This window comes from Hypoxylon fragiforme (genome assembly GCF_022984875.1).
Source record: "Hypoxylon fragiforme strain CBS 206.31 chromosome Unknown GGS25scaffold_5, whole genome shotgun sequence".
Taxonomy (NCBI): Eukaryota; Fungi; Ascomycota; class Sordariomycetes; order Xylariales; family Hypoxylaceae; genus Hypoxylon; species Hypoxylon fragiforme.
In genome coordinates this window covers 518,125-537,778 of record NW_026054760.1, presented here as the reverse complement: position 1 = coordinate 537,778, position 19,654 = coordinate 518,125, and the positions used below count along the sequence as shown (strand labels likewise).

Genomic DNA, 19,654 nt, shown 5'->3' with positions numbered 1-19,654 from the left:
GTTATATGCTTGGCGGGTAGATGGATAAAGGATGGAGACGAGTAGTGGAAGAGGAATTGTAGAAAGGTCTCGATGCGAAACCTAGGTGTTTAAGTTGAAGGAGAATCCCGAGCATGGTGAGCGATTAGAAATGAAGAATGGGCCCAGAGGAAATGGAAACCACCAAGGTAAACATCTACTTACCTAGACACCTTCCTCCTGTAAGGAATCTCCTAACTGGGCCAGATAGTGTCCATCATGCTCGCCCTTAAGGCCTGAGTTTTGCAAACCCCTTCCTCAGTCTACTAGAATCGATCTATCGTGAACCGGGGTCTAGAGAACTTTGATGTAGTAATGCACTTTTCGACGTTACGCGCACAGAAAGAGAGTGGCAGGTACTCAGATACTTGGATAAGTATATACTAGGTAATAAATGTAGGTAGATTGATATCTACCTACTAGGTAATTACGAGACTGCCGCGGATGGCTAAATCTACATAAATCTGAGAAAGTCTTGGATCTTGTACGATGACAGTTGCAGTTGGTCTCTGTCTAGAGCAATGTCAAAGCAGTTCAGAGTAGCGAGTATATTTAATGATAGAAACCCAAGTGTGGAACGACTATAGCGACTAACCCAGACCTCTCCAACTGAAATACACTTTTACTGAGATGCATGTTTCCAAAGCCATTTCTCAAACTCTTCCTGACTGAGACCGGAAGGCGGTGTCTTGTCCCGACTTTCCCATAGATTGGAAACGCTGTCTTCCGGGCCCAAAGATTCTGGATCCTCCGCCAAGCATTTGATATGCTGTGCACACAGATTATCTCGTCCCAGGCAGATTTCCATACACTCGTACGCCCTCATGGCGAAGGCGGAGGCTCGTGCTTGATCGCCGTGGAAGACACATAGAAAGTACGCATTGCGGTAAGCATTAATAGCTGAAGGATGTGTCATATCATTGTACTCCTCGTCGAGAAGTTGAAGAGTATACCGTATGTCTTTGAGGTAGCCCACAGGGTCTATAATGCATCTTATCCCCTCCAGCATAGGCTCAAGGGCCGAGATAAGCTTTCGGCGGTGATCACTTAAAATCAGTTGTTGTGGGGGTAGAGAGCATGCATCGCATTGACAATCGAACGCCCAGCACTTCTTTAACGCGATCTGGCGTAAGATCCTTGGAACGTTTTCAGGAAGATAAGAAATGGTTATTTCTTCTCCAGCCTTTATATCCTTGATTGCATTTAAAGATTGCACTTCCAGGTCATTATTCCAGTCACTGACTGAATTGGGGAGGCAGCTATGGTTGACCCGAGATATGGTAGCACAGACTGCCAGGTTATTCGAGGGGCGTCCACAGGATTGGCCGTTTGTTATCACAATCTCAGTGAGTGGATGCTCGCCGGCAAAGCAATTATGCAACGAACGGAACTGTTTCTCTTGTTCCTTGGGATGAAGTTTGAGCTTCAGCGTCAGCTCCAACTCTAATCTCTGGGGTGGCCCAGGATGGACGATGAGAAGGGGCTTCTCCCGTACGATTCGTGTCCCCTTGGCGATATCGATGCGTGCGATTAAGGCTTGACCCTTGCCGGCAATATTTTGAATGGTATAACAGGGCTGCTGAGTTCTTGAGGTCGCTTCGGGAAGGGAGTTCGAGTTGCTCGTAGCGTCTTGGGAGTTGGGTTTACCAAACTGCTAGTCTTAGACCAGATCTGCTAAAGTATGAATGTGGGAGTTAACATACCTCTCTGTACATTTCCGTCGCATTGTCGTTGACAACATCCCAGCCGTAGTGGCCAAATCCATCCGATACCTCGTGCCAATCGTGAATCCGAGGCCCGAAGACCATTTTCGCGATCCGCCCAACAATCTCAATATACTTCCCAGCACCAGTGCTATCGGCAGTACTGTCGGCGATGTTTGCACTAAACCGCAAGAATCTGTGACCTTCCAGGGGTAATAACGCATACTCGCCCACATTGAACTCAATCCAGTTGGCTTTCACCTCGACACGGGGATCATCTTCGTACACTTCTTGAACAATATTTAGAAACTTTTCCCAGTCCTGTTTATCTTTGCCATCCCTGGACAAGCGAGGAACAATGTCAAAACCGGCATATACCATTGTGACAATTTACGTTGTTGGCCGCGTAGCTATGGGGCAAGAAAGGTGAAAAGAAGAAGCTAAATATACATTGGTAAATTGATGTGCATTTCGATTCCCCTACATATACTCAGAATACTACCAGTACATCTGTTTGCTCAAATACATTGCCACCAATCTACACCTCTTCGGATAGATACATTGGGTAGGTGCCTGGGTAGGTACCTGGCAGCATTCAAGGCTACATAGGCACTTACATACTAAGTATGGAGTATTCAAGAAATTTTTGTCGGTTGTGCAGCGGGATGCTGTGCATTATTTCAAACAGACATGAAAAAAAATTTCTTCTACAAACGCTAGTCTTGTTCGATATGTAGGCACATCCAAGGGTTATCACGTGTAGTTGCTGGAGGTCAGTACTGTCACGTGGTGACGTCTCTAACTACGTTAAGTCGTTATTACTGGGTACCTTTAGGTACTTCAATTCAGGCTACCAGGTATCAAGTCAGGGGGTTTACTTGCTTGAACATAAGTGGTGCTTTTGACCTACATATATGTAAAAAACAACTTGAATTTTGGAATATTGTTGTTGTATACGTAGGTACCTATGTACCTTGGTAGTCAACCTTGGAAATTTCATGTCTTTCCCGAGTACATGGTGCCAAGAGCGCAAACACAAAAATCCACACAACGACAATCGAAGGTGAGAAAGTCGGGTAGATACTTATATGGGTCTGTAAGCCTCACTTTGAATTGTGGGGTGACCAGTATCAAATGGGAAACCACATAGATATGTTGATCAATCTGTCCAAAAGTGACAGAATGAATAGGTCCATGTATCTCTAGAGGTGTGGAATACACACAGAAATTGTATGGAAGTGATCATAAGGCTTATGCAAACGAACAAAATGTTCTTTCAATGCAAACGCAAATCATCATGTACTCGTCAGGACTTTACATGCTACACTATAGAACGTGACTGGCTAGCAGATGGCATCACTCAACTATAACAACAACATTGAAACTAAACTCACCATTAAAACTTACATGTATGTATCTACTTCCAAATACTCTATGTGTACGTAGTTGAACGTACTGACGTATTTTGTTGTTGACAAACAACACTGAAGCGGTGACTAGCAAATCTGACCCGGAAACCATACCCCCATTGTTCAATATCCAATGTGCTGTTTCCTAACCTAACCTAAGTAATTCTTAAAAAGGCCTTTATGTGTATCTTTGACATCAGTTGTCGAATCATGGAATACATGATCCTAGTATTTGATTACTATTCTGACTCTGGTATCAGTGTTCACTTTATAACTCTTGCATCAAAATAGACACTCGGATGGTACCAACATGGAGGGGTAATAGAATAGATCAGTTACCACGCCTTGTACAAAAGAATTTGTGACTCGAAAATCCACAAGGGAACTGTGGTTACAAACTACTGAGTAGGTACCATAAGTCATCGAACTGCACACGTGTGGGATGCAATCACGCTTATACAACACATTGGTGTGGTTCTTTTTGCTGTTTCATTCTAGTTGATATCACTAGGTTAGGTTAATAGGATTTACAGATCACCCACAACCTCAGACAGGGAGGGCTCAGAGACGATATTTAACTACATTCTTACAACCGGGATTGATATATACTATAATAAATAAAAAATTGGAATACTTACACGTAGAATACATGAATAGGTAATATATCAATGAGCCTGAGAGACGGTAGGTAAATCTGTACTTCCTATATTGAGCTTTTGATCAACAGACGTGACATAAGGTCAAACCAAGTGAATTATTTTCCCAGAACCATGAGTATTTAACTACCAACATTCCCCTGCTATTAAGAAACCATCAACTTCCCACCCTCTACGCAAAACACCAAAAGGCAGGCAAAAAGAAAAATATTACACCAAGCCATATCTGCAGCGGAACTGAAAAGGTTTACGAGATACGCCATCCATTTTATCACCATGTCGGACTTGGACACACGGGACAACCCAACTGGTTTTCCCCCCAGGACTCCCCGGGACCGGTTCCGGATTGATCAAGCCAGGAAGGATGGAATCCTATATGATATCAAAAGCGCGAAAACAACATTGAAGACAGGTGTCCTATCCGATGACGAAGTAACCAAGTTGAGCAATTGGAAAGAGTGGCTAATGACGGCAATGCGGGATTATGAGGAACTGTTAATCATCAATCCTGAGTACGTGGAAAAAATAACACGCAAGGAGGCCCATAAGATATGGTTAGTCGTGTATCATCTACGACGTAAGGTGATCAAAGTCCAATGCAAGGACGAAAAGAAGAAGAAAGCAATCAAGGAGAAGGAGGAGAAGGAGCGGGAGAAAGAGGAGAAGAGAAGAAGAAAGGCGGAGGGCCACTAATGGAGGAAAGAAATGCATGGGGAGAACCATAACTGTTGGGAGATTCGACTCACAATGGTGGCAAACCCCATATACTTGGAACTGGGACGGATTTCTTTTTTTTTTCTTTTCTTTTGGGAGAGTTATTGAGGTGGTTTTTTACCAAGCTGATGTAGCTTTAGCTTAAGCATCAGATATTAATTTCATTTTTGATTTGTAAAACATCCCACTGCTTACGCATAAATTTGATATCAACGTTCTTGGACTTTTGAATACTTTTAATTAGCACAGCATTCAGTAGTACTGAATGCTGTTCAGCGCCGTAGTTGCCGTTCACTACGCGGTGTCTTGGTGGAGAACTCGGGGCGGAGACGCTTACTCATCAAATTGGTACCTTTCCTAATCGGGTAGACTGTTCAACGCTAATTGGCTAAATGAAATGGCTTGAGAAAGGTAGGTATAAGGTACCTTGAAGGCACACGCGATATAATGTTCTTCAATGAACAACAAGTAGTTCACAGAGTAGACATTGTGAACTTTCCTTGAAACTGAATCGTAATTTCATGTCTCGAATTTTTATTTATCTCAATCCAAATTAAGAGTCAATTTTCATATGCCAGCATGTATGATGATGTACGACTAGATAATGAAATTGCATTCTCGACAGTGAGCATATTGAGTTTTAGCAGCCCTTTTATGGCAAAAGCGTTGGTACGTAACGTTACAAGGACCTCAGGGACCTCAAAGCTCCATTGTATCAATAAATCCGGTTTCTAAGTTGAGCATGCCTCTCTTCTTATTGGGCAATGGTGGCATATGGGGTTTTGCCGACAGGTTACCTCTTGAATATAGTACGCAGGCCACTTACGATTTATATTACTGGCCAATGCAACGCTTTACATATCAATGAGATTTGTTGCTACGTTGTTAGATGCGCGTATCTATACAGCGGACGTACATACAGGAGCAAAAACCTGGGAACAAGGCATGGGTGGACGTTTTATACCCATTTCCCGCATTAGAAGGCTGGAGATACGAAGCTGGGAATACTGTAACAACATATATATGCCCTTTATGACGTAGAGATACCTATTCACCTTATTTGCAGTTGAGATTAACTCTCGCTGGAATTTACAGCCACCCAGTTTTTTTTAAGTGTCTTAAGCTAGACAGGTAGCATTACCTATGTGCGAAGTTACATGGTTTTACTTGACCTAGATATGTATATGTCATTACTTCCTCTTTTCAACCCTTTGGACTTACTTCTCTAAGACCCAACTACCAGCCCTTCTTTCCTATGCCCAACAATTCTGTTCTTTAATGTACGGTACTAAGTATATACGTCTTTAGTACGTAGGTACTTACTATACACTTACCGATCGTAAGCTTGCCTGATCCCGTAAACAAGGTACACTAGACACTTCTTAGGTATTGCTATACGAGAGAAACATTTGGTCCCAACTTTTCCCAAGCAGACCTTCTTAAGCACGGCGTTTACGGACCATCAATTATAAGTTTGATAATCCTGGATGATTACACGTGGCGCGCTATATCGTGGGGGGCGATCTTGCCTAAGCGTGTCGAGCTACATTCCACAAGAAATCTAATCATTAAAGCTTATAGACATGTATAGCTGTAATAACAACCTTGGAACTATTTTAATGTTACTTAAATTTTACCTACATGTGATGCTACGTACGTGGCTACTGTAAGACTACTCTGCCCTTTCGATCAATATGACGATTCATCGATTAGGAGACAAGCTCCAGTCTCTGATTTTAAGAGCGAGGGATAGACACGAAGATAGAGCTAAGGGGTCAATGATGTAGTATATAGCTTCATTCTAGCTACATAAGTCCCAGATACCCATCCTATCAGTTTGTCGTCGCCCCCACTTAGAACTACCTCCTATACAGCATCACCATGAATATACCTACAGACGCGGTCTAAACCTTCACTGGGGCAAGTCTTCTCCACCTTCGCACAACACACTCGACGCGCACTCAACAACAAACGCAGTACGAACTTTTAGCTTACCTGTTCTTCTTGGAATTCTAGAAATGGCCCGACTGTCCAGCATTCTCCTCAGTCTTCTCGCGGCCTCGCGTACCGTTGCCGATTTCACCATCTACATCGGGAAGACGAACGACATCACGGATGTAGGCGTCACGTACGCCACGACCCAGATCCAGATCCACAGCCACGCGCCCCTGAGCTGCTCGGACGTCGGCCACGTCGTCGCGATATCCATGAGCAGCATCAACGACGCGAGCAAAGGCCGCTGGGCGTGCGACGGGTGCAACGCGCTTGCGCCGCGGGACTGGGCGATCAAGCGCCTCGAGATGTACAACTACGACGACGCGGTCGCCCACTCCACCGACCACCCCTTTCCGCTGTTCAATCGGGCAACTGGTGCTGTTAGTACGTACGGGCATGGCCTTCTCCCTGGGTATCCGATATCCGCGATCTTAAGGACTGTACTAACTAACACGTCGCAGCGTTATATGGAACGGGAAATGGGAATTGGGATATGAGGGATATCAATAATACTTTCCTCGGGACGTGCAATCGACCGCATAATCCGCAGGAGATGGACTGCTGGCAGCTCATTTCGGCGACGTTCTTGACGCATGCGTTTTCTTGTAAGTCACAATACACATAGAGTATACGGCCTGAGTCTAATCACTAACATGGTGTTTCAATTAGGCAAGAGTGAACTAATTCCTAATGACAGGCTTTGGGTTGATGAATAAATGATGGGGCTCGGGGCGGGGGTAACAGCATATTGTCATTGCAGCGGAGTTTTGGTCCACAGGTGTTTGGTGTGCTTTCAGTGTGCTCTTTCAAGCATTGAGGAGGTTAGCTCGGATTCGCGATATCACCCATTTCACTGTTATAATACAGTCTTATTATTACCTGTTTAATGTACATTGGGCTCAATGTGCCAACTTTATGCACCTCACTAATCAGTCACGCACCTTGATGGTGCCAAGAACTATCTCTACACTGAATGGGCCTTGATTATACAATCTATTGATACCTGATGCCTGATACATGAAAAAGGGCGGGGGACTGCTGTTATGAGTGCATTGAGGCGGCTTGAGCTTGTTGGAGATAAACTCACATATCTCATCGAAGTAGGGACCGAGCTACCCTAGGTAGGCAAGACAAGCTATGATTCAGGGGTATTCATCAACCAACCTTGAGCCTCATCAGTACCTAAGTACTCCTTGGCTTGGTAGTGTCCTCTTTGAAGTTTCTAAAGAAAGACAGAAAAAGTCCACGCGATTGGTTCAACAGATGTCAACCTTATTCGAACATTCTTCGACTTGGCAGGCATGTGAGACATATGAAATATTTGGACCGGCACTAAACCATGAGTTAAGGGGCAAAATAAGTCAATTCTAATTAGAATATCATTATAAATACCATATCTACCTTCCTAGGCATGTAGATAGGTATGGCCCAACCCCTCCATAAAACGAGCCCCAGCCGACAGCTGGCTTTACTTATCTGCTTCAAGATATGATATTAGGGTATCGTCTTGTACAGACAGAGACATCACAGGCACATATGTTCTTGCTTGTTTATTCCTCCTATAGTGTCATATTAATTGTATGGCCTCCATCCAGCACCATTTCATGCAATCTGGGCATATACGCACACCACACAGCGACGTTTCTGCAACTACATTCATCCCAACTAAAGCAACCCCAATCGGAGATGATCGCGACTGCATCTAAAGTTTGTTCCAAGTACTCGTCGGGCCGAGGCGATATGCTGATGCCGATCAAAATGCACGTCCCGAGCCCGAGACCAGCCATACCTAGGTAGAACACTCCGGCCGGTACCTATTTAGGGAGGGTAAAGGATAAATTTAGATACCAAGACAGTATGATAGGGAGAGTAGGACATAGAAGACATCATTACAATAGTTCTTGGTGTCAAGGGGAAGAGTAATGGCAGTCATGGAAGCATACTAACCAACGCGATTCAAGCCCCCGAACCTGCGTCGAAAAGCCAATAGAGCGCAACTAGCCTCTCTATTGCGGGAGAAGAAATATAGGCAGCAACATTAAGACTAGGTAAATATCAATAGCCCCGAGTTTTATTAATCAGCTCCGGGGGGTAAAGCTCCTCGAATAGGAGACATGTATCCCGGCTTACGGGCAGGCAAGGATCCTCATGCATTGTGACGCTCTCCGCATTTAGCATTAAATGCCATTGGCAGGATCCAAGTCCGGACTTATCATAGGTACCTATCCAATATCTCCCTCATCTCTCTCATCCCCTAAGTATCGGACCCAGCTAGTGAGGGCATAAACCGAGCAAATCAAACAAAATCATGGACTCGCTCCCGGTCCTCGAAGCCACAGTCCCCTTCAACGCCCCCAACGGCGGCAAGCCCGGCAAAACCTGGTACAAAATCATCGGCGACCTCTCCCCCTCCCCCAACTCCACCACCCCCCTACCACCCGTCCTCGTCGCCCTCCACGGCGGCCCCGGCGCCGGCCACCAGTACCTATCCCCCCTCACCGACCTGTACCTCTCCCACCGCATCCCCATAATCTTCTACGACCAAGTCGGGTGCGGCAACTCCACACACTACCGCGAGAAACTCGGCGACACCTCCTTCTGGACCTTCGACCTGTTCCTCGCCGAGCTCGACAACCTGATCGACCACCTGCGCCTCCGCTCGCGGGGCTTCTACGTGCTGGGCCAGAGCTGGGGCGGGATGCTGGTCGGGACGTATGCGGCGAGGCGGCCGGCGGGGCTACGGAAGGCGGTGGTTGCGAGTGGGCCGGCGAGCATGCCGCTTTACGTACAGGGGATGAGGGGGCTGGTAGCGGGGCTAGGGGAGGCGGTTAGGGAGGTGCTGGAGAGGGGGGGTGCGCGGGGGAGCGAGGAGTACAAGAGGGCCGAGGCGGTGTTCTATGCGAAGCACGTGTGTGCGCTGGACCCGAGGCCGGAGGATCTGGAGCAGGCGTTTCGGAACTTGAGGGAGGATTCGACGGCGTATTTGACGATGTGCGTGTTTTTTCCCCCACTTCAGTAGCGAGAGCCCAACTAACCCCCACCCAACAGACAAGGCCCCTCCGAGCTCGTTGTAACAGGGAGCTGCAAAGACTTGGAAGGTTGGAAGGACGCCCACAACATCGAGGTCCCGGTCCTCATCCTAAACGGGAGGTACGATGAGATGACGGATCTCTGCATGGAGCCGTGGTTCCGGACCATCCCCAAAGTCAAGTGGGTAACGTTTGAGAACTCGAGCCACATGAACCATTGGGAAGCGCGCGAGCGGTATATGCAAGTTGTTGGTGGGTTTTTGACGAGCTGAGGGTGGTGTGTGACGGGAGCGGTATGAGGATGGGTACCTAGGTATTGAAGCGGCCGCTACCAGAATAGGGGTTCAGGATAGCACCGCACCGCACGCCGCTATATCATCCGCGATATGTCATCGTAGTATATATCACTCAGTGAGTAAATAGGTACCTACTCATGTTTTCAAGACGCTTTACACTCAGAAGGCGCTAGCGGCTCCAAAAAGGGGGTAGCCAAGCGCCAACCATACACGCCTTGCCAGACACGCGTGTCAGCGAACGGCTCAAGCTTCGCAGTAACCGTTCCTCTAACTGGGACTGGAGCCGTCTCCCCCGTCGTAAGCGTCGTGTTATACAGCCGCAGGTAATTATCACAAAGCTGTGGATCGGCGAAGACAGGCTGGGTGGTGATATTCTGAATAAAGTCCATGGGGTACGGTATGGTGTCTAGCGATGTCCAGGAAGCAATTGTCATAAAGATGTCACCTGTGCTGCTGCTGCTCTGTGCATGTGAATACATCGTGCCGTTAGGCAAACTCCTGTATGGATCACAGGGCGGATCGAATACACCTGGATGCACCGTCACTCCGTAGCCTTCGCTCCCTTCAATAGCGCTAGGGTTCAAAGCGGTAATGATACTAGTCCCGGCCCAGCGGAAAGAAGAGTGGCCATCGCCGAGTAAGTCGATAAAAGGGAATTCGAATGCTGCGCGCTGGACACGGGTAGGTGAGTCGGGACTGGTACACGAATAAACAAAATAGGTCATAATACGTACCGAGAAGTCCTCCACGGAAATATTGTAAGAAGCAATTTGTAGATCGTGGTCATGCACAATCTGTGCCATCATTGGATACATCCCACGAGGAAACGAAGGCAATAGCGCTCTATATGCCCCCTCCACAATCCCATACTCCTTGGGTATGACTTGACGAGCAGCATCGAGTGGGATAGGGATAATGAGTAGGGTACCATTCAGGTTCCCAGATATGAAGTCTGGATAGCTTGTGGCATGTTGATTGGGACTGTCTTGGGAGAGACACACGTCCCGCACGGATGGACTTGTACGTTGGGAAGCCACCAAAGCAGCTCCCACCACCACTATTGCGGAGACGAGGAAAAGCATAGAGCGGACCATATTTGCTAATGATGCGGACAGTGTTAGATTATATGCCTTGATGCGCCCTAGCTGAAGCGGTATGGGGATTAGCGATTTGGTCATCCTGATGGTGAGACAGGGCGTTGGCAAGCGATAGCCCGAGATTCTATCTGTACCTATATACCTAAGTGCAGCTGTTAATAGCAAAGGAATCAGGTGAAAGAACGTCGTTTCCATAGACAGATTTCTCATAGTCATTAATGTAACGGCAAAATCAACACATGTTTTGTTTTTAAAAGAAATAGTTGCTTTGATAAACACCTGCATACCAACCTTGGAACCTAGTAAGCAGTGATTTCAGCTTACAGGGCCTACCTACCCGCAGACGAACGATTCCAAGGTTGTCAGCCGAAACACGCTCACTTGCGCACCCTCCAAGTGTAGTTCCGCAGAAACAAGAACTCGCTCCCAAGGACCTCACTCGCCATTGCAGTTGGACCCCATCGTCAAACAAAAGGCGAACGCCTCTTCCGAAGCCACAAACAGCGTCAGTTCAGTAACGGGAGTCGACTAAGTCTCTCCACTCATTTCGACTACAGGTGACAGCTCACAGATTTACAGTACCTACCTACTAAACCTAGGTAGGTAACCTCCGCGGCTAGAGAACTCGGCTACGGTTAGATAGATGAAATAGAATATGCAAGTGCTCGAAGGAAATGCATTATGTAACACCACCTATCGCCGCCAACCGTAGGTATACAGCACATGGTACATATCTCAACTATGTCCCGTTTCGTACCAAAATGGAATAAAGACGAAACAACCCCCTTCGATAACGAAGTGTGGAGCCACCCGACAGATCGGGACGGGTAACCTAATCCCGGAAGCGCAGCGATCCGGGCGAATGAGGCTGATAGTGCATGCACGTTATATGCACCGTCCGTCGGCACGGTAGCCATCCGTGGAAATTGAATGAGACATTTTTTTTGGAGGTCTGCGTTTAGGTGAGGGCACGAATTGCAGCTACCCCTGAGCTACCTGGCCATTTCTAGGGTAGGTAGGTAGTGTAGCCTTATGTAGCACATGGAGTTGCATGGTAGGATCCTATGGCACTGTAAACTAGTAAGCGCCGTCGCCCTCAGATACACAAGATCTCCAAGGCTAGATGTAGGTAACATGTCTTCATCTAACTATCCATCCATCTACTCATCAGTTCATCAACCCACCAACGCACCCCTTTCAGCCCTACCACCCTATCAAACCCTCCCAGCAGGAAACCCCACCACCTCCCCTCCCCCAACCCCCGCCGCGCCCTCCCACTGCAGCTTCTCCGGCACCTTCGGCTGCAGCACCTTCAACCAAACACTCTCATACAGACCCTCACTCCCATCCGCGGCCTTGCTGCCGGGCTCCAAGCTGCCGTAATTATTCGAGTCCGTGCAACACGGACTGGCGGAGCCCCAGAAGGGGCCGGCGGCCCAGGCGGTCCAGCCGATGTAGGCGTCGTTGGCGTCGAGATAGTCGATAAATTCCGTGAGCATGGTGGCGCAGCCGGTGTTGTTGTGGCCGCCGAACTCGGTGATGAAGGCTTTGAGGTTGTTGTCCTGTTTGTGTATATATAAATGAATCAGCGATTTAAACGTTGTGAGCTTATCTGTTACCGATAGCGCAAAAGGGGTTGGGTAGGAAGGGAAAAGAAGCGGTTCACTCACATTCAACCACTTCGTCACCTCCGCCAAGTTCGTAGCCGGATCGCTCACACACTCGCTATGACTACCACTATAATCCATATCCAGATACTCATGTATATCAATAGCCGTATTATTTAGCGGGTCCGTAAACTTATGTATGCGCGCACTATTCGGATCGGGGCCCTGCGTCCACGCGTGTCCGCCCGTCCAGCTGTTGCCCGGCAGAATGATCAGGTTGCTCGCGTTCGCGGCGCGGATGGCGTCGATGGCGGCCTGGTTGTTTTCGACCACGAGGCTGGTCGGCATGTCGTGCGGCTCATTCATCAGGCCGAAGATCACCCTCTCGTTGTCCGCGAACCGCCGCGCTAGCTCGCCCCAGAACTCACCAAATTGCGCAGTTGTGGCGGCTGTCGGGTCTGTGGTGTTGCCAATCACGCTGCCGGAGTACGGCTGGGAACTTGGGTCGTTGTAGCGCATGTAATTATGTGGGTCTAGGATGGCGTACGCGCCCTTGGTGACCGTCACATAGTCAACCGCCTCCTTGAAGAAGTCGAAGTGGGTTTCGTTAAATGTCTTTCCGAGGCCGGTGGCGACGGGGGCCATTCGCTCCAGTAGGAACGCGATGCGAAAAAGGTTTAGGTGGTTTTGGTCGACATGAACATCAACGCCAGCTTTGTCGATGAACTGGTAGTCGACGCCAAATCTTCCAGGCAAACCGGTGCCTTTTGTAGCGTCGGCGCTCCATACCTTTATCATCGATGGTTAGGAGCGGAACAAGAACCCATACACGGGACAGCTTACACCAAATTCACCACCTGATTCGGCCACGCCTGCATAATAAATCGTCGCCGAAGCGGTAGATACCAGAGTGGTAAGAGCTGAGTACTTCATAATGTCTAATTTCCCACACGCGTGTTAAACTACGAAGAAGCTTCAAAGCTTACCCAAAGTGTGAGGGGAAGGAGTGGTTCTTATACATCACACGTTAGGTGTGGAATTACAAGGTTTTCCATACCGATCGACACGAATTAATCAGTTCCGCATATTTAGACATAATAAATTGGCTAAAGAAGCGAGCATGTACTGTAAATCGAGCCATGTCGGCGTAACCTCGTCTGATTGGAACCCTAGATCTCATACTATAGGTTGAATCATCGCCGGCAAGGGAATTGTATCAGGGGGTTACGAAGAAAAAGTAAATGTTAAGTCAAAACATGTGTATGAATCTATTAAAACGCTTTGTTTGGGTATCATTGAATTGAGATGGTGAGATCAAAAGCGGAGGAAGCCATTCCGTTTACGAGATTTGAGCCTTTTCTGGTGTTTTGAGCCTGATAGCGGAGGTATAACGGCCCGTGGTCAACTCATCAAAGAAGGATATAATTGCCCCTTCATATGAAAACCCACGGCAGCCGGGACCCTTGTTTCTCGGGTTTCAAATTTTTGTCGAGCCATTATAGAGCGCCGCCGACAGCACTCACGATCCACATTGCAATTCGGACATGCAATCCGACTCGTCTTTCTGTTCTTGCGAAATCGTCTAGAGTTACAGGATTGGCATACTCTTGAAGCCATTTCTGTTCGTCACCTAATCTGGCCTTCAAGCCAGGATTCTGAGTTACGATTAGAGCACCGGCTTCGAGGTCATGGGAATAGCTTCGTTTTGTGTAGTTGGAGCTTCCGATGATGCTTATTGACGGGCCTTGGTCATTTGGCAGTGTTACCCATAGTCCTTTGGCGTGATAAGTCCATCCATTCGGCTCATTGACGGTGCCTCTTCTCCATTCCTTCAGCACAACGGACGAATCCATTTTCTGTGCCTTGACTGCACGAAGAAACCTCCGAGCGAGGAGGGTGTAGGCATCGGGTAAGAGCCCCGACACACCTTTCGACTTATAGAAACCGTTAGCATATGGGGACGCCGTAATGACCACATTATTCTGCGAAGCCGTTGAGAGTAGGAGATTTGTAAGCGACGGGGCTGGATTGAAGTATCCCGCAGTAAATGTCCACGACGACCCGGCATAGTCCGGCTTACCTAGCGTCTTGAGGACGTGGGTGATGGCTGGCAGTTCAGTCGAGGTATCAGGTTTCATAAGCTGCGAGAGCTGGCTAAGCATATACACCGTGGTGTCCTTGGGAGAGAGCGTATGCTGATCGTGAGCTTTGATATTGTCTTGCGTATTCTTTGGTGATATTAACCCTGATATAAGAGTTGTGGCATTTGAGATGTACTCAGCGGGCTGGTCAAGGGGGGAGGGGGCAGAGTTAGTCGTCGGCCATTGCAGCCTGAAGCCAGCGGGGTCATCCTTCGTAGGCTGTACCAAGAAGCTAAGGGAGGTTACTCCTTGGTAGAGATTCCAGAAATAATCAGTCACTTCATTGGAAGAGAATAAATGGTATCGGTCTTGACGATTGGTGAAGTAATCGTTGGAAAGATTCGCGCTACACAGGGGTGAATGAGGTAAGTGTTATGTTATATGTTGATGAATAGGTATACTCACCCTGAGAGTATTATCTCATCGTCAACGCCGTAGAGCTTCATGTGCTGAAGACCCCATCCTTCATTGATCCGTTTTGGTATGTACTTCTTCCGTAATCCGGTTAGATTCGGGGTATGGTACATTCGGATCTCAACACGATCGGCGCCAAACTCAGTGACGAGAGGGGCTAAAAGTGATGCGCAAGATGGCTCAGGGGCCTCCCGCGTTCCACGTAATGCGTCAGTGAGAATGCTCAACTTTAAGTTGGGATTGGCGCGTAGGGCATTTTGTAAAGTGGTAATCTCAACGATAGTCAGCATCAATATGAATCAAGCCGAGACATAATTCATACCAACTCTTTTTCGGATTTTCCAATATAGAGAGTAGATAAGAATATTTGTTTCTTAGCCTTCCGTATCCTAGCCTAGTATCGTTAACTGAACATATTCCATTCACTTCCACTTTCACGAACATACCACCCACCTTGAGTGTCTCGTAAAAATCGTTGGGAGTCTTGATGATCTGTATTTGGGACCCGCTAATATTGAAAGATGGGGCTATCTTGTCCAATTCATTGGTGATAGGTGCCAACATTCCTGATGAGCTTGTGGAACTTGCTGAGGATACAGGACCTGAAGGCATTGAATATTGACGGCATTGCTGACCATATTGGTTTATTGGACGGATCGATAGTGGCCGTAGCTTTAGGGTTAAACAGCAGCGTGATACGCCTCTTGCTAACATGACTGCTATATGGCACAAACAGAATTATCCATTCTATTTGCTATTCACTCAAGAAGATTCGTTGCATGTCCCTGAATTTTTGAGCTTTCGATTAGAAACTCTCAACTAGGATTCATTATCGATAACTAAGACCTTCTTAAGATGACGTAAAAAGAAGCTGGAAGTGTTGATCGCTTACCTAAGGTGAGCCAGCTGACATTATGTACCTAAGTACCTACTTTAATTGCTGGACCGAGAAATATCCGATCTCCAATTGAATGCGACAACTCCGAATCACCATCGCCATCGTACTACTCATCTTCCTTCTTGACTGCAACAACTGTACATGGTCGAAGATCACTTCGAGCTTCGCCTACCATGTCGACTATTACGAGATCCCTCGCCAACTTATGGAAAGTAGGCATCAAGGTCAGTATTACTCCTAACCCGGACTTGTTAACTACTGCTAACTCAGGTTGCGACAGGATGCCTTCCACCAAATGAGCGTACGTCGACCCTCATGAACTGATGCATCAATTCCATACTAACGAACGCTTCTCCGACGCAGTATATCGGTATGAATCGACGGAAATTCTAGCATTCCATATGAATGAGCTAGGACGCTGACCAGTTGTAGGCGACACCAAGGCTGGTACCCTCATCGGCATCGATAGATTTGGAAACAAGTATTTCGAGAATACCGAAGAACTGCCTCGTATGCCACTGCTATCTTGGACATACTATTCGAATCGGTCACGCTGATAAACTGTAGTTCGAACACGATGGGTAGATTACAAGGTCCATGACATTGATGCGTATGTGCACCTCGAGTAATACCAGCCTACAACCAATCCGCTAATGCCGCAATTCTCCAGCTCCCAAATCGAACCCGGCTGGCACGCCTGGATATCCTACGCCGTTGATAAGGCACCTTCCCAAGATCCAGCCCTTGCTTATAGCAGGCGACCATGGGAGGACACCGATGCCAAGCCGATCCAGAACTACACACAAACAAGAGGCGCCTACAAGCCTTATAACACGTACGGAATACAGCAACCTAGAGAGCCAGACGATCGCTAATATCTCGATAGGGTGAAAGCCAAGATTGACACGTGGGAACCCGTTGCCGCTGAGAGGAAGTGAAGGCGCAATGATACGGGTTGTGTATATATTTAGACGGTTAAGATGACCAAAGCCAATGCATGACGAATTAAATTTATCACTGTTTCCCCCCTTTTCTTCCCCAAGAATCGAGACTAGTATACCTCAAGCCTATATTGTGAACGAAGAATACGGTACCCAGTACAGGGTCCTACCATATTTCAGCATCAGCAAGAGAAGCATATTATTTCTCACGTCTAGTAGTTACATGGTAAATGTGTCTCGATGAATAAAAAGCATTTACGTCAATTTTAATCTTTCATTGGTGAATACCACGATATTCGTGGATGGCTATCTCGGTAGGTAGTAAGGTATATAAACCCGCCGCTCGAATTCATTCCCCAGCACACCCATCTACGCAATAGGCGCATAAAAGCTAAACTTCCTCTGCGGATCATACTTATCCTTCAGCTCCCTCAGCCTCTCCTGCCGCCACGTCTCACTGCCATACATCTCCTCGCCCGTCTCGGTTCCATACGCATAATTCACATACGCATGCAGCTCCTCCCTTCCACTCCCCTCCTTCAAAATCCTCCTCATGCCCTCCCCAAACTCCCTCGCCTTCTCGCTCAGCTCCTCCCCGGCTACATGGTGCGCGACAAACGGCATCACAACGACATTGTCCCCGCGAAACGCGTACGCCGTCGAGTCGGCCGGCACCGCCTTCACGCCTTTCGTACTGTACCCCTCGAACATGACCATCGACCCGTTGAGCGCCGGCGTTTCTTTCACGGTCGCCGCGAAGAGCTCGTACAGCTGCTTTTGGGCGGGGACGGAGAAGGCGTCGAGGTCGATGGGGAAGCGGGCGCGCATGGTGGAGGTCTTCTGGCACTCGGGGGACGCCATGTGCGTGTTGAACCAGGTCGGCACGTCGAGGTAGGTGCCGGCGGAGGCGGAGGTGGTTAGCGGACCGAGAGAGTGGAAGGGCTTGGTGTATTTTGAATCGACGGCTTTTTTGCCGGCCTGGAAGACGCTGAATATGTAGGAGGGCTGGGGAGATAGTTAGACGTGCGTGAGCGACATGTAGCAGGCGGGAATTCAACTCACGTTCTTCGGATCCAAGCTCGGGTCGTTCGTGAGCACCGACATCTGCAGTATCTCCGCCGGAACATCGGCCTTGATGAAATACTTGTTGATAGCCTCATAGAGCTTTTCGACCTTGCTACCAGAGAAGATAAAGGTCTCGTGCGCCCAGTCGCGGTCCTTGATATCGTAGATCTTGAATGTGGCGGACGTCACAATGCCGAAGTTGTGCCCGGCCCCTTGCATGGCCCACCAGAGGTCCGACTCCGCGTCGATGGTTCGAATGCTCCCGTCGGCTAGCACGACGTTCAGCGATACGAATTGGTCCGAGATCAGCCCGTATTGCCCCTGCAGGAGACCGTGGCCACCGCCAAGGCCGACGCCCATGATCGTGGTGCATTCGCAAGCGCCGGTTACTGGTTGCAGGGTTAGTTACTGGTCATATCCCCCTAGACACTCAGACATGGCTGCTGTAAATATCAACTCACCCGTCTCTTTCCCGGCCTCCCATAGCGTATCGACAATCGTCTTCGACATTGCGCCCCCGCCAATCTTCGCCGTCGTGCCATCCTCTGCAATCTCAACACTGTTCAGCTCGCTCAACTTGATGCCGATACCATTTTGCATCTTCCCCATGGACTCAATAGCCCCGTGCCCGCTGCTAAAGGCCAGATACGGGACATTGTGTTCATTTGCGTATTTCACCTTGATACCTGTTAGCTCAGCAAACATCGTAAGTAGTACACCTATACTAGGTAATACTAGGTAAATCAGCCAGGAATTCCCCTTACCGTCTCCGCAACGTCGTTCTCCACGCTCGGAACAACCACGATTTCCATCCCCGGCTTGCCCAGCAGCGACCAGCGGGATAGGGACGCGGTAAACGCATCGGACTCGGGCGAGTACACCTGCGCCTTCGGGGAGAGCCTCTCGGCGAGCTCCTTGACGTGGTCTCGTCGCTCGCAGATGCTGCTAAGCCATTGGCTCGTTATGCTGTTCCGGCAGGCGGCGGATATAGCCCACGCTGCCACGGCCGGGACGAACTCCATCTGGGTAGTAGTGGAGGGGCAACGAAATGGGAGCAAAGGAGAGGAAAGAAATGCCTTAGGCCAGAGATACGGATAAGGACTAACGAAGTCGCATTATATATCTAAATTGACGGCCCATGTGTGTTTCTTAGCTTAGAGGAGGGGAATGAAAGGGAAAGAAGAGAGTTGGAAAGCAGCTGAAGGTGCCCAGGTCAGGTGTTAATGGATAATAGCTTATGCAGCAAAATAGCGGTCTCTACGATCATTGGGGAGGTGATGTCGTGGGCCACGTTCGAATAGGGTAGATCGACGCCGGCGGTGTATTTGTTGGGACGGTATTGGGACAGGGGATGAGTGGAACGGACCAGAACCAATGTGCATCTAGTTATCTGTCCTCTCCTTTATTCAATCGTCTTCATTCGATGCAAGCTTACGATATTACTGTGAAAGATCGAATAATTGTATCTGGTCGTCTTATTATCCCACAGACATTGACTGTCTTTATGCTTGAAATCAAGTTTAACATCCATCCCACCTTTCTCCAATGTGGAGAATATCCATGCCCCTGTATGTACCCCGTCTCTTTACCCCTTTATTCTGTATATACACCTGGGCATGCATAGGGCTGATAGGCCATGTAACAGTAAAGCTCATCCACCTAACTATATCG

The 19,654-nt window shown here is 48.1% G+C and overlaps 8 protein-coding genes across 8 annotated transcripts; 3 read left to right on the top strand and 5 right to left on the bottom strand.

Annotated features, from left to right (window-relative positions):
* Positions 1-640: 640 nt before the first annotated feature.
* On the bottom strand, positions 641-2,102 carry GGS25DRAFT_531374 (SET domain-containing protein; the record flags this gene model as incomplete). Its single annotated transcript, XM_049265493.1, has 2 exons — positions 641-1,669; positions 1,722-2,102. The coding sequence occupies 2 exons, from the start codon at positions 2,100-2,102 to the stop codon at positions 641-643; spliced, it is 1,410 nt and encodes a 469-aa protein (XP_049116350.1).
* A 4,416-nt stretch (positions 2,103-6,518) lies between these two features.
* Positions 6,519-7,211, top strand: GGS25DRAFT_521377 (uncharacterized protein; the record flags this gene model as incomplete). The annotated part of the gene is made up of 3 exons (XM_049264052.1): positions 6,519-6,879; positions 6,957-7,100; positions 7,165-7,211. The coding sequence occupies 3 exons, from the start codon at positions 6,519-6,521 to the stop codon at positions 7,209-7,211; spliced, it is 552 nt and encodes a 183-aa protein (XP_049116349.1).
* A 1,207-nt stretch (positions 7,212-8,418) lies between these two features.
* On the top strand, positions 8,419-9,880 carry GGS25DRAFT_265092 (proline-specific peptidase). The gene is made up of 2 exons (XM_049257330.1): positions 8,419-9,486; positions 9,544-9,880. The coding sequence occupies exons 1-2, from the start codon at positions 8,804-8,806 to the stop codon at positions 9,794-9,796; spliced, it is 936 nt and encodes a 311-aa protein (XP_049116348.1). The 5' UTR covers positions 8,419-8,803; the 3' UTR covers positions 9,797-9,880.
* GGS25DRAFT_265102 (uncharacterized protein) lies at positions 9,850-11,619 on the bottom strand. Its single transcript, XM_049257331.1, has 2 exons — positions 11,052-11,619; positions 9,850-10,965 (listed from the first exon to the last, which is right to left on the bottom strand). The coding sequence occupies exon 2, from the start codon at positions 10,912-10,914 to the stop codon at positions 9,964-9,966; it is 951 nt and encodes a 316-aa protein (XP_049116347.1). The 5' UTR covers positions 10,915-10,965; positions 11,052-11,619; the 3' UTR covers positions 9,850-9,963.
* A 512-nt stretch (positions 11,620-12,131) lies between these two features.
* Positions 12,132-13,457, bottom strand: GGS25DRAFT_521374 (glycoside hydrolase family 5 protein; the record flags this gene model as incomplete). Its single annotated transcript, XM_049264051.1, has 3 exons — positions 12,132-12,479; positions 12,588-13,313; positions 13,368-13,457. 3 exons carry the CDS (start codon positions 13,455-13,457, stop codon positions 12,132-12,134), a joined length of 1,164 nt encoding a protein of 387 aa, XP_049116346.1.
* Positions 13,458-13,738: 281 nt separating this feature from the next.
* On the bottom strand, positions 13,739-15,917 carry GGS25DRAFT_265026 (uncharacterized protein). The gene is made up of 4 exons (XM_049257329.1): positions 15,533-15,917; positions 15,402-15,473; positions 15,071-15,351; positions 13,739-15,011 (listed from the first exon to the last, which is right to left on the bottom strand). Exons 1-4 carry the CDS (start codon positions 15,791-15,793, stop codon positions 14,021-14,023), a joined length of 1,605 nt encoding a protein of 534 aa, XP_049116345.1. The 5' UTR covers positions 15,794-15,917; the 3' UTR covers positions 13,739-14,020.
* A 233-nt stretch (positions 15,918-16,150) lies between these two features.
* GGS25DRAFT_521372 (NDUFA12-domain-containing protein) lies at positions 16,151-16,915 on the top strand (the record flags this gene model as incomplete). The annotated part of the gene is made up of 7 exons (XM_049264050.1): positions 16,151-16,201; positions 16,258-16,278; positions 16,341-16,347; positions 16,410-16,487; positions 16,545-16,587; positions 16,648-16,812; positions 16,864-16,915. 7 exons carry the CDS (start codon positions 16,151-16,153, stop codon positions 16,913-16,915), a joined length of 417 nt encoding a protein of 138 aa, XP_049116344.1.
* A 372-nt stretch (positions 16,916-17,287) lies between these two features.
* Positions 17,288-19,208, bottom strand: GGS25DRAFT_531372 (FAD binding domain protein; the record flags this gene model as incomplete). The annotated part of the gene is made up of 4 exons (XM_049265492.1): positions 18,748-19,208; positions 18,445-18,661; positions 17,981-18,372; positions 17,288-17,923 (listed from the first exon to the last, which is right to left on the bottom strand). The coding sequence occupies exons 1-4, from the start codon at positions 19,003-19,005 to the stop codon at positions 17,288-17,290; spliced, it is 1,503 nt and encodes a 500-aa protein (XP_049116343.1). The 5' UTR covers positions 19,006-19,208.
* Between the last annotated feature and the right edge of the window lie 446 nt (positions 19,209-19,654).